This window comes from Heptranchias perlo, chromosome 32 (assembly GCF_035084215.1).
Source record: "Heptranchias perlo isolate sHepPer1 chromosome 32, sHepPer1.hap1, whole genome shotgun sequence".
NCBI lineage: Eukaryota > Metazoa > Chordata > Chondrichthyes > Hexanchiformes > Hexanchidae > Heptranchias > Heptranchias perlo.
In genome coordinates, this window is record NC_090356.1 from 3,454,577 (window position 1) to 3,467,952 (window position 13,376).

Here is a 13,376-nt window from a genome sequence, read left to right on the forward strand (position 1 = left end):
AATTGTTGGGGGATAGGCAGCCATCGAGGCCTGGGGTGTTGGAAGCCAAGGTAAGCACATGGCCACTGGCATTCTCAATGAGTTTGTGGAAGGGAGCAGTGGGGAAGCTGGCTGAGAGAGCTTGAGAGAAACCCAAAATAAAAACAGAAAATGCTGGAAATACTCAGCAAGTCAGAGAAACCCAGTCTTGATGAGGTGAGGGAGGGGCGAATCCCAGCCTCAGCTCTGTGGGGTTGGAGGGGGGGGGTGTCTGGTGACAGAAATAACAAAACAAAAAAAAAACTTCAAAACAAACCTCTCGCTACAAAATCCCCCAAACAACTCAACTATCATTTTACAAAAGGGAAAAAAAAACTTCAAAGAAAAGTCTCTGCCCATCAAACTTTCCCCCAGCACCAACCTGGGCCAGTACACCTGCTGAACTGCGTCCGACATCATCACGTAAGACCGTGACCACGCCCACCTAACGCGCGATTGCGTCATTGAGCAACGTCCCCCTCCCCCAAAATGCGGTAAAGGACTCGCGCCTCGGCGCGGGGGGGGGGTGGTGGTTTTTTTAAAAAAAAATTTTTAAGAAAATATATTAAATTTGCCTCCGTGAGCTAAACGCGTGAGGGGTTTGCATTTTGAATTCGTTTCCTGAGGTATATCCTTCTGTGGGTGGCTTGCTGTGCGGGGAGTGCGGGCCGGCCGGCCGGACGGACGGCGGCGGCGGCGCCATTTTGTTGTGAGGGGTGGCGGGCGGGCGGGCGGGCCTGGTGTTGCCGGGAGCGCCGCCATTATTGTGGGGGGCAAGAGCGCGGCAGCGGCATGCCCAAGTCGTGCGCTGCCTATAACTGTACCAACAGGTACAGCAGCAAGAACAAGGAGCTCACCTTCCACAGGTAGGGTTTCCCTGCGTACTAATAATCAATATCGGTGTGTAAATACTGAGGGCCAACAGTCATCTTATATAAATGTGTGTTTTCAAAAAAAATTTTTTTGCTGTACAACTACCAACACACCAGCTCACCTGCCACAGGTAAATCAGCCAGCATCATTAATATAGACTCTGAGAGTCAGCATCCATTTATATAATTATTTAATCGATTAATAGATTTTAAAAAATATTGTATAATTACCAACAGCACGTCAAGAACAAGGAGCTCACCTTCCACAGGTAAATTACCCAAGGTCCCAGAATATTCATAATCAATATATGTATGTATTGAGAGTGAAAACTCATTTTATATAAATAATTAATCTTTTTTCTCCCCCACACGAGTTATGATCTGGAATGCACTGCCTGAAACGGTGGTGGAAGTGGATTCAATAATAACTTTCAAAAGGCAATTAGATATATACTTGAAAAGGATAAAATTGCAGGGCTATGGGGAAAGAGCAGGGGGGGTGGGACTAATTGGTTAGCTCTTTCAAAGAGCCGGCACAAGCACGATGGGCCGAATGGCCTCCTGTGCTGTGTGGTTCTATGCATTAATATGTGAACATACTGTATAACTACCAAGAACTCATCAGGAATAAGGAGCTTATCTTCCAAAGGTAACTCAGCTAGGGGCCCAGAATAATAATTACTGTAGATAATGAGTGAGCAGTGATTTATATAGATAATTAATATTTGAAAAAGAGTCCCCTAGAAATTATAAAAATATCTAATACAGTGACTGTAAAAAAAAAACTAACAGCTATGAGACTAAGCAACAACACTTAGTGTAGTAAAATGTCCCAAGGTGTTTCACAGGAGCGTAATCAGACAAAAATTGACACCGAGCCAAAAAACTCTGGCCTTTTGTGCTTCACCGTTGGCTGCGTGCTTCTGCTGTCTAGGCCCTAAGCTCCGGAATTCCTTCCATAAGCCTCTCCGCCTCTCTACCTCTCTCTCCTCCTTTAAGATGCTCCTTAAAACCTACCTCTTTGACCACGCCCAGTCCTAATATCTCCACCTTTGGTTCAGTGTCAGTTTTTGTTTAATTACGCACCTGTGAAATGCCTTGGGATGTGTTACTATGTCAGAGGCGCTATATGAATGCAAGTTGTTGTTGTTTTGAGGAGGGTTTTAAAAGTGGAGAAGGGGTCCAGAGAGGCTGAAGACCATTCTTGGGGAGGGAATTGTGCACACAAGGCCAGAGTTATAGGAATGGGAATTGTGGGAGGGGTTAGAGGGCTGTAAGATGTCGCAGAGAAAGGGAGTTGGGAGGCTGTGGAGGGGTTTGTAGATGAGGACGAGGATTTTAAAATTTAAAAGCATTGGAGGACAGGGGGGCCAGCGTGGGTGAGTGAGGGCTGGAGTGATGGGCGAGTGAAATTTGGTGTGGGCGAGATATGAGTGGCAGTTTTGGACAAGTTGGAGATAGGAGGCCAGCAAGGAGAGCACTGTGTCTTGATTTCAACACAGTGAGGATACAGGGAGGAGGAGGATGCTCAGTGATTCACTGTCAATCACAAAAGCAGCCTCTTTGTTAGGACAGTGATCTCGAGGGCTGGTACTCAACGCCCCGGCTTGGTTGCTCCCCACTCATCACCCAGACCCACCCTGAATACTGGATTTCCAGAAGCGGTCACTGATGTTAGGTGGGTACGACAGCCTAGTGCTTGTGGTATTGGACTCGCTACAGGTCATGAGTTCAGATCCCACCATGTCATGTAGTGAGATTGAACTCAATAAATATGGTCATTTGTGGGCTCGCACCAGGAAAGTGACAGTGAAGCTGCCGGATTGTTGTAAAGATCTAACTGGTTCACTAATGTCCTTTACAGAAGGGAGCCTGCTGTCCTTACCCGGGTCTAGCATACATGTGACTCCAGTCCCACACAACAATGTTGACTCTTACTGTCCTCAGGATGGGCAGTAAATACACAAATTGTCCATACGCAAAGAACAATTTTTTTTAGAGAGCTGAGAGCTGGAGTGGGGGAATAAGTCAGGTCTCGATGACACTGGGGAGATAAGGGTTGAGTATGGGCACTGATAGTAGCCAGGGCAGTGGATAAGTATGGGTCAATGGTTGGTTGGTGGTGGAGTGGATGATAACTCAGGGTCAGATGGCGGGGTACGGGAGGGGGGGGAGAGTGAGACTGGATGTTTACCGGGGGCAGACTGCTTCTCTCCTTGATGCTCTTTTCCCGTTGCTCAGGTTTCCCTTCAGCAAACCGGACCTATTAACAGAGTGGACGAACAATGTAGGAAGAGCAGAATTCAAACCCAATCAGCACACTGTCATTTGCTCGGAGCATTTCAAACCAGAGTGTTTTAACACTTGGGGGAACCGAAAAAATCTGAAGCAAAATGCTGTGCCCACAGTCTTCCACTACCCAGATAACGTGAAGGTACAGTATGGATGTAATTCTGGCCTCTTGCGCATCCCCGATTTTCAACGCCCCACCATTGGCAGCCATACCTTCAGCTGCCTAGGCCCGAAGCTCTGGAATTCCCTCCCTAAACCCCTCCACCTCTCTTCCCCCTTTTAAGACATTGTAAGGGTCCTGAGGAAAATGAGGTTGGGCGTCTCAACTCGGGTCCCAGGAGTCCCACTCAGAGACCGTGTGCAGAAAGGGGGCACTCCTTTGAGATTGGGAGCTGAGGCATATTGTTGAGAGCAAAGCAGAGGGAGCTTCACTCTGCATTAAGACCATAAGAGATAGGAGCAGGAGTAGGCAATTTGGCCCCTCGAGCCTGCTCCGCATTTAGTGAGATCATGGCTGATCTGATTTTTACCTCAACTCCACTTTCCCGCCCTTTCCCCATATCCTTTGACTCCCTTGCTGATCAAAAATTTGTCTAACTCAGCCTTGAATGTATTCAATGACTCAGCCTCCACAGCTTTTTGGGGTAAAGAATTCCAAAGATTCACAACCCTCTGGGAGAAGAAATTCCTCCTCATTTCCATCTTAAATGGGCGACCCCTTATTCTGAGACTATGCCCCCTAGTTTTAGATTCCCCTATGAGGGGTAACATCCTCTCAGCATCTACCCTGTCGAGTCCCCTCAGAATCCTGTATGTTTCAATAAGATCTCTCCTCGTTCTTCTAAACTCCAATGAGTATAGACCCAACCTGTTCAATCTTTCCTCATAAGACAACCCTTCCATACCCGGAATCAACCTAGTGAACCTTCTCTGAACTGGCTCCAATGCAAGTATGTCCTTCCTTAAATAAGGGCACCAGAACTGTACACAGTACTCCAGGTGTGGTCTCACCAGCACCCTGTACAGTTGTAGCACGACTTCCCTGCTTTTATACTCCAGCCCCCTAGAAATAAAGGCCAATATTCCATTTGCCTTCCAGATTACCTGCTGCACCTGTATGTTGACTTTTTGTGTTTCATGTACGAGGACACCCAGATCCCTCTGTACCGCAGCATTTTGTAGTATTTCTCCATTCAAATAATATTTTGAATGGAGAAATATTGGCTACGCGGCTCTGGCATTGCTTGGTCCCATCGAAATCAGAGGTTATCCATTTGAATATCTCAACTTAATGTGCCATTTAATAGTTGCATCAGCCAGGGTTCCCACTCCTGATCACTGTTCAGTGACGCTGTAAAAGAGTTGCATGAGGACAGGTTCTGGCTCAACTGAGCTCTGATGCCAGCACAGTCGAATAGTCTGCCTAAATGTGCTATCTAGACTGGCCTGTGAAGATCGGGTGCTTGGGCAAGGTGCTGGAAGATTGTCGGTGCCTGTGGAACCCGTACTCCAGCAAATCATTACTTTTGCGAGATTTTGAATAAAGGTCTTCGTCCCTTCCTCCCTTGTTCTAAAGCTGTGGTCCCAATGTTTGTTATCCCAGCAGAGACATCGGGCAAGGAAAAGGTTGAAAATAACCAGTGATGAGACGAAGATTGAAGTAATTGAGGAAAAGGTTGAGACGGTAGGTACTTGGCTTACTTAATACTCAGCTGTAATACTCTCGCCTCTGAGCCAAAAGGTCGTGGGTTCAACCCCATTCCAGAGACCTGAGCACATAATCCAGGCTGAGACTCCAGTGCAGTACTGAGGGAATGCTGCATTGTCGGAGGTGCCATCTTTCGGATCAGATGTTAAACCGAGGCCCCGTTTGCCCCCTCAGGTGGACGTAAAAGATCCCATGGCCACTATAGGTGTCCTGGCCAATATTTATCCCTCAATCAACATCAGTAAAAAACATATTACCTGGCCTTTTATCACATTGCTGTTTGTGGGATCTTGCTGTGCACAAATTGGCTGCTGCATTTCCTACATTCCAACAGTGACTACACTTCAAAAGTACTTCATTGGCTGTAAAGCATTTTGGGACGTCCTGAGGTGGTGAAAGGCGCTATATAAAGGCAAGTTCTTTCTTTACTTGTTCAAACTCGTGGGTGCCGCGTCATTGAAGGCACAGGTTCCTGCTCCGGATTCTGCGCACGGGGAGTTACCCATCCCAGCTGTACCGCTTTAGGGAGATTCCAAGCAAAGAGCACACAGGGAGGGAGGGAGGGTCGTTCCTTCTTGTGCCAGACACAGCCACGGGCCGCAAGCCCAGGCAGCTCAGATCTATTTGCACTTCCATTTCTTTCTCATTAGTTTGCCTGTTTGAATCTTGTGGGCTGTTTTTAATTGTTGCCTCATTGGTGAATAAATCCCAAAATCAGAACACCAGGATGTTGTTATTGTGAGCAGCGGGAGTTACAGACCCCACTGCTTATAGCGGGCAGGTCCGTGCAAACTCGATTTGCCCGCCATATGTGATGGCCAGTGTGACGACGTAGCGTGATTACGGTACTCTATTACGTAACAGGAATGTTCCTTCCGCGTAGTGACCTTTCGCCCCGTTGTTTCCAGCCCCACTCTGACCTGCAGCTTTAATTCAACTGGAGTCAATGCTTAGTACAAACGGTAACCCCACACACCACTTAAAAGGGGATTAAGAAGGGTTTAGGAATACAAAAGGTAATCGAACATTAACAAGATGTTAAAGTAAAAGCAAAATACAGCGGATACTGGAAATCTGAAATAAAAACAGAAAATGCTGGAAATATTCAGCAGGTCAGGCAGCATCTGTGGAGAGAGAAACCGAGTTAATGTTTCAGGTCGATGACCTTTCATCACGAGGTGTTAATTACTTCTATACTCGGTGCACCTTAGCGAGGTGCGAACTGGTGAGTAAGCACAGCTGTTTCTGTCCGAAATAAACGAAATAACTTAAGAGGCGATGACCGGCAGCTTTGAAATTGATGACAATGCAAATGACTAATGGATATCGCGTATTGGCTGATACAAACGACTGCCCGTTTTAAACGTGGACGTTTTAAGTGGCGGAGACTGTAGATGCAAATTAACGGGGACTCTAATTTAAATTTTATCTGTGAACCCCCCCCCAAGGTTCCATGCGACATTAGCAGCCCAGGAGAACAAGAAGCTTGGATGCTCCTGGATTAGGGACACACTGTTTATACCACCTGAACCAGGAGGGGAGGGGAGGTCACGCGTGTCTGCCCCTTTGACGTGCCTTTATTCCGTTAACTCCCTCTCCGTCGAGTCACTGTGGATTTCTATCTTCCTCAGGTGCCCGCGGCCAGGCCCGGAGGAGGAGGAGAGGAGAAAGTGGTGCAGGCAAATCCGGAGGAGGGCGGTGCCGCTGCGGGCGGTGTCACCGAGAGCAGCGCTGACCACACCTACGCTGCCACCAACCTGGGCATGATGAAGAGGAGGTTGTTTTCTGCCCTGGAGAAGAACGAGAAGCTGCGGAAGCGGCTGAAGGTGAAGCAGGAGGAGATGCGGAGGATGGTGAAGAAGTGGCAAGCGGTCAAGGACAAGCTGGAGGTCTTGAGAGCCAAGAGCCTGTCCGCAGGCAGCGACCTCAACCTCGCAGACATAACCCAACTGCAGGACTGTATAAACTAAATCATTGATTGTTTGGAGAGCAAAGGGCTGGTGAGTGAGGGGGACGGCTTGTACAGTCTCCATTCATTCAGCACCAGGGAGGAGGGACTGTCGGTGACGACTTGTCTGTGTAAACAAACTGCAGCAAATGAAGTTTGAACAGTTTACAGGGGGAGGAAAGCTAATCGTTGTTAATCCGGAAGTGGTGGCAGTAATGCAGATCGAGCTGGTTACGATACAACGCGTCCCCTCCCCTCCCCTCCACGGTTGTAACCTGCTGTACTGTCCTGCTAGTCCAAGGAGGCTTCTCAGCTTCCAAGTAGAAAGGAATTCCAGCAACGGACTATCGCAGGTCGTCGTAAGTCGGGAAGAGCCCCTCGCTGGTGGCCAGCTTGGGATCACAAGTCTCTGACCTTTTGGACTGCGCTGTGCGTCTATAAGAAGCCTTGACATTCAAACCGTACCGTGCTTGCGTGCCAGACTCAGGTTTACTGTGTGCATATGAGAGGCCTTGATGCCCAAACTATGTACCCATTTGCTTTTCATTTGTATTAACTCCTAGTTCAAGACCTGCTGCAAGCAGGTCAACGTATCACAGCAAATCCCTCGGGTTCCAAGTGTTTGTGCAACAAACAGATTTCCCAACTACATAGTTCAAGTTACAGATCTCAGGCCGTTTAGTCAGGCCTTTGTCTTTTAACTGCTATCAAAAGTTGCTGGTCTCAGTCATGTTGGAACACGATTCAGATGCTGTCGAATGTCATTCGGGTCGAACCTTATGCAGAAAGAGCTCTCCGTATCCTACTTATTAATGCTGCTGGTGGGCCAGTGGGCTGGACTTTGGTCCTCTGCCTCTGGAACTGGAGTTCAAATCCAGCCCTGACTAACGGGATGAAAGATCGTCCCCCTATCTGCTGGCTGTAAGACTCCTGCAGCCTTAATCCAGCTCATCTTGGGCACAGGTCCCACAGCAAAAACCTGCCCCTAACTCAGCACGAGCTGGCACTAAGTTGATATTTTTTACTTAGACTCCACAAGGGTGGCTATTGTGTGAAACACGTCACATTGGCACAGTTGGGGCAGTGTGCCGGGAGTTTTACTTTGCATTTAACCTGTGCTGTACCTAACCTGAGAGTATTTGATGCTGACACTGGGTACATGAAATGAATAAAGTGTTTCATTTCCTGACATTAATATCCCTTGCCTTGAGCACAAAATGGCATATCCAAAAATGGTAATTAACAAAAAAGTTCACATTAACTGAACAGAATAAGCAATTCCTTCAGTCATTTAGTGAATAAACGCTGTGGCCCTGAGCCAGACAGACCAGAAGGTCCAAGGTTCGATTCCTGCTCTAGGCTGAGTTATTTGATCTGAGCTTGGGGTGGCAGTGGGGGCTACAATTGGCCTCAACTCCCCTGGGCTTGGGGGGGAAATTCCCACTTGATCGCTACCCAGTGACCCCTTCTGGAAAGTGCGTGACCATCAGATGGGGAGAGGATCGCTCTGGCTGTGATTCAGTAGGGTGCTGGCATTCACTGTCTAGCCTCATGGGGCAAAGTACCAGGGGGTAGCTGGTACCCATGGGACAACTCCCAGCTGTAGTTGGCACTTTCAGGAGATGCAGGGCAGAAAATTGGAAAAGAAAATAAAACTGAACAAATACCACAAGGACTTTGAGGTCGTTATTGTTGGCCTCCTGGCTAGCTGGATCACTTTGTACTGGTTCCAGGCTGAAGTTGTAGATCTATCCCCCATTGTAATGAGAGTTAGAGGAAGAGATGGGGGTAGGGTCGCCAGCTCTGGTTGGACGTATTCTTGGGGATTTCATCACATGACCTCCTGCCTCTATCAGCCCCGCCCCCACACTCCCACCATTGGTCGCCTGACACGTCCTTCCTTGCGGTGCCCCACCTTCCCACTCTTATTGGTAACTAAACAGACTCATCGTTACCCGATTGGACGATTCTTGACTATCAATCAAACCGCCTTTTTTCCCCCATCGCCAATATTTTTATAACTAATAAACAAAAGCGTTCAAAGAAAATTAAAAATCACACTTTTTTAATGCCTCCATGGCCAACCCTTCTGGGTTGAGTGCACAGTGTCCTGGAGATTAATATTTAATTCCTGGAGACTCCAAGACAATCCTGGTGGGTTGGCGATCCTGGATGAGGAAGTGATCTGTTTGTTAATTAATGTGAACAAAAATCTATATGGTGGTTCAGTTGATGACACCAATACACAGCTGAGCTGGACACATTAGAGGATGCAAGGCCTGATTCTTGGTCTGGGTTATGGAGCCCTGGACTACACCCGCCCCTGAGGGTAGGAAGAGAAAATTCAGCCATGGTCCCCGCTGCTGAGCACTGTTCAGTGATCAGAAAGTAAACCTGAAACTACACCTTCAGATACACCAGGACAAGGGGCACAGTGTCAGGGTTGTGAAGGGTTAAGTTTAGGGCAAGCGTCAGGAAGTATTTCCTCCAACAGTTGGAACAAGCTGCCTGTAAGGACACCGGAAGCAGCTGTAATGGGAATTAATCGGATGGGTGGATGAGATCAAGTGGCCTAAAGAGCTGCCTTTATCATCTGCTGGAAAGTGAATGGCAGTGAGGACCGGCTTGGACTTTGATGCCCTCTGTAGTTATCCAGTCTACCCGCACCTTCCATGGAGTGTATCCCAGCCCAGCCTGATGGTGCTCTCACCGGACCTCCACCCGTGCCTGTTTTCCAGAAGGGGTGATGGGCCAGTGATGAGGAGCTGGTTGCTTTTATTCTCCCCCCTTAACCAGGGAGCAGTTTTTTTTTCTGCAAATGTAACTTCTGCTGCAACCAAGATCAGCCAAGAACTGCGCCCAGGTCAGGGATTATACAGGGTCTGTCCTTGTCTGTACCACACTGGGCTGTACGTTTGGAGAGGCTGCAGAGGAGATTTACTAGAATGGTGCTAAGATTGAGGGTCTTCAGTTATCTGGAGAGACTGGAGAAGCTGGGATTGTTCTCCTTAGAGCAGAGAAGGTTAAGGGGAGATTTAGTAGTGGTGTTCAAAATTATGAGGGGTTTTGATAAAGTAAATAAGGAGAAACTGTTTCCACTGGCCGAAGGGTCAGTAACCAGAGGACACAGATTTAAGATAATTGGCAAAAGAACCAGAGGAGAGATGAGGAGAATTTTTTTTACATAGCGAGCTGTTATGATCTGGAATGCACTGCCTGAAAGACTGGTGGTCGTATTTTGCTGTTAATGAAATTATCCAATGTAAATATGGTTCAGTGAAATAACATTGGAAGAATCAACTCAGTTTTGGCTATTCTCCATGGGAGGGTGCTGTCTTGCTTTAATCGTACACCAGATGGCGATGGATCACTTTTCTTTCAAGTATTTAGAGTGGCCATTGGGTGTCACTCATTCGGACTGATATCTCACTTTGCTTTAAATAAAAGCAGCCTCATTCGATGTGTGCGGCTCTAATAGACACTGCTCCATACCTATACTATGGTTCAAATATGAAATGAAAGCAGGAAATACACAGCAGGTCTGTCAGCATCTGAAAGAGAAATTAATGCCTACTTTGGAGATATTCTGACTAAGGACCAGGAAGTTTTGAACAGCCCACTCAAAATAAAAAATTAAGACAGAGGGTCAGAGGGATCTTGGTGTGCAAGGTCACAGATCCCTGAAGGCGGCGGAACAGGTAGATAAGGTGGTAAAGAAGGCATATGGGATACTTGCCTTTATTAGCCGAGGCATAGAATATAAGAGCAAGGAGGTTATGATGGAGCTGTATAAAACACTGGTTAGGCCACAGCTGGAGTACTGTGTGCAGTTCTGGTCGCCACACTACAGGAAGGATGTGATCGCTTTGGAGAGGGTGCAGAGGAGATTCACCAGGATGTTACCAGGGCTGGAGCGCTTCAGCTATGAAGAGAGACTGGGAAGATTGGGTTTGTTTTCCTTGGAGCAGAGGAGGCTGAGGGGGGACATGATTGAGGTGTACAAAATTATGAGGGGCACAGATAGGATGGATACTAAGGAGCTTTTTCCCTTCGTTGAGGGTTCTATAACAAGGGGACATAGATTCAAGGTAAAAGGCGGGAGGTTTAGAGGGGATTTGAGAAAGAACTTTTTCACCCAGAGGGTGGTTGGAGTCTGGAACTCACTGCCTGAAAGGGTTGTGGAGGCAGGAACCCTCACAACATTCAAGAAGCATTTGGATGAGCACTTGAAATGCCATAGCATACAAGGCTACGGACCAAATGCTGGAATATGGGATTAGAGTAGACAGGGCTTGATGGCCGGTGCAGACACGATGGGCCGAAGGGCCTCTATCCGTGCCGTATAACTCTATGACTCTATATTTATATCGCGCCTTTCACGTCCTCAAGACACTCCAAAGTGCTTCACAGCCGATGAATTATCTTGAAGTGTAGTCATTTGTAATGTAGGAAACGTGGCAGCCAATTTGCAGCAAGGTCCCACAAACAGCAATGAAATAAATTACAGTGAAGCTGTTTTTGATGGAGTTGATTGAGGGGGGTATGTTGGGCAGGACAGTTCCCCTGCTCTTTGAGTAGTGCCATGGGATCTTTTCCTACATTACAACAGTGATTACACTTCAAAAGTGCTTCATTACTGTAAAGCATTTTGGGACATCCTGCGGTGGTGAAAGGCACTATATAAATACAAGTTATTTCTTCTTTCGAGATGTTCTGATGAAGGTTCAGGAGCAGGAATACTGGTTGATTCTTTTTTTCCTTTTCCCTACTCCATTGGCATTGAGATCAGATATAACTGCATCCAGGCTGAGGTCAGTTAACTCAGCACAGACCGGTGATTGAACCTGGGGACTCCTGGTCCTTGGTGCTCAGCTGTTCATGACACAGTGCAGTGAACCATTGGCTAAACTGAAGTATCTTTAGTTTACTGATACGTTCTTGCTGTTATTTTTTTTCACCAGTCAGAGTGTGGTTTCTGTAATGATGCCAGATAAGCTCCACCACTCAGTAAGAATATATTATCCTGAGATAAGGGAATGGCATGGTGTGAAATAGAGCATAAGCAGGTTAGCAGAATGGGAAATAACTGGGTGAAACTAGTTAGTTACAAACCTCAAGAGCAGACATCCACAATGGGGAAGGGTGAAGAAATTATACATTAGCTGATCACATGTAGTGTTGATCATGGTAAGTCAGATGGTATGTGAGAATCTTCACCACACGGACTGCAGCGGTTCAAGAAGGCGGCTCACCACCACCATCTTCTCAAGGGCAATTAGGGATGGGCAATAAATGCTGGCCTCACCAGCGACGCCCACATCCCATGAACGAATAAAAAAAATGTTGTTTTTGTAAGGACAGGAGTGCTTATACCTTGCATAATATTATTCTGCTGCTAAAATGGAACTTTGTGCCTTTAAATAGAGCCTCAATTCAATCAGAGTTTAATTGTTTGGAACTATTCAGATTGGAAAATGTGTGTAAGTTTCAGGCTGGAGGTCAGAAGGATCAAGATTGTTTTATATCTATAACAAACTTTAGTGCCTGGATTGTAGCTGATGTATCATGCGTGCATGTGCTTAGCTGATTTAAAAGATCCTTAACTATATTTGGAGCTAAAATGAAGAGGCTATGATTGACATGCATAGGAGTCAATGAAGCCAAAGTATTTACAGAAAAGAGCGTCAGCAAAGCTCCATCCAATAACTAAAATTTGCATTCCAGCTAGATTCAAAATCATTTAGAAAAACAAACTGAAATAATAAGCAATTTTTCCACTGAGCAAATTTTCTATACACAATCATACTTTTGGATTTCTAAATATAAACAATAGAAGTACAGCTGATAATTTACTTATGTTTCTCTCTCTCACTGTCTTACGTTTATGAAGCCAATAATATAATAATCACCTGAAAAAAATGGAAGTTCGTTCTCTACCTTGCTTGGAAAAGGAAACTCAGAAATCCCTATTTGAAAATTAACATGTCGCCCTCCCAGTGTCCTGGGCAACATTCTCCCCTCAAACAATACCACTAGACACATTAACTGGTCATTCATCTCAGTTGTTGCTTGTGGGATCTTGCTGTGACTGCATTTCCAAATAATTCATTGGATGTGAAGCACTTTGGAATGTCCTGAGAATAAGATGCAATAAAAATGTAAGTTATTTATTCTGATAGGTCATCGATCTGAAATGTTAACTCTCTCTTTCTCTCCGAGATGCTGCCTGACCTGCTTAGTGTTTCCAGGATTTTCTGTTTTTATTTTATTATTTATTTATTTATTTATTCGGCCTTCAATGAAATCAGCAGTTTTTTGGTAAATGTAAATGAGGAGAGAGATGCTTGGAGTTTATGGATCTCCACTTTTATATAGCATTTTTACTTGCATTTATATCGCGCCTTTCACGACCTCAGGACATCCCAAAGTATTTTACAACCAATGAATTTACTTTTGAAGTGTAGTCGCTGTTATAAGGTAGGAAATGCGGCAGCCAATTTGCACATAGCAAGGTCCCACAAACAGCAATGTGATAATG

The 13,376-nt window shown here is 46.1% G+C and overlaps 1 protein-coding gene across 2 annotated transcripts; it reads left to right on the forward strand.

Moving 5' to 3' along the window:
- The first annotated feature begins 495 nt into the window (after positions 1–495).
- Positions 496–8,510, forward strand: thap3 (THAP domain containing, apoptosis associated protein 3). Of its 2 annotated transcripts, none has more exons than XM_067970223.1 (4): positions 496–884; positions 3,132–3,324; positions 4,786–4,866; positions 6,522–8,510. In XM_067970223.1, the coding sequence occupies exons 1-4, from the start codon at positions 811–813 to the stop codon at positions 6,858–6,860; spliced, it is 687 nt and encodes a 228-aa protein (XP_067826324.1). In that variant the 5' UTR covers positions 496–810; the 3' UTR covers positions 6,861–8,510. The 2 variants fall into 2 exon arrangements, with proteins under 2 accessions (XP_067826324.1, XP_067826325.1); XM_067970224.1 differs by having other exon boundaries at positions 4,789–4,866.
- Positions 8,511–13,376: the final 4,866 nt, after the last annotated feature.

What these genes read in the sequence shown, in the direction of transcription:
- thap3 (XM_067970223.1), top strand. Translation starts at nt 811, where the DNA reads ATGCCCAAGTCGTGCGCTGCCTATAACTGTACCAACAGGTACAGCAGC. An exon ending in ACTACCCAGATAACGTGAAG is followed by an intron (nt 3,325 to 4,785) that starts GTACAGTATGGA and finishes TTGTTATCCCAG; the next exon opens with CAGAGACATCGGGCAAGGAA. An exon ending in TTGAGGAAAAGGTTGAGACG is followed by an intron (nt 4,867 to 6,521) that starts GTAGGTACTTGG and finishes TATCTTCCTCAG; the next exon opens with GTGCCCGCGGCCAGGCCCGG.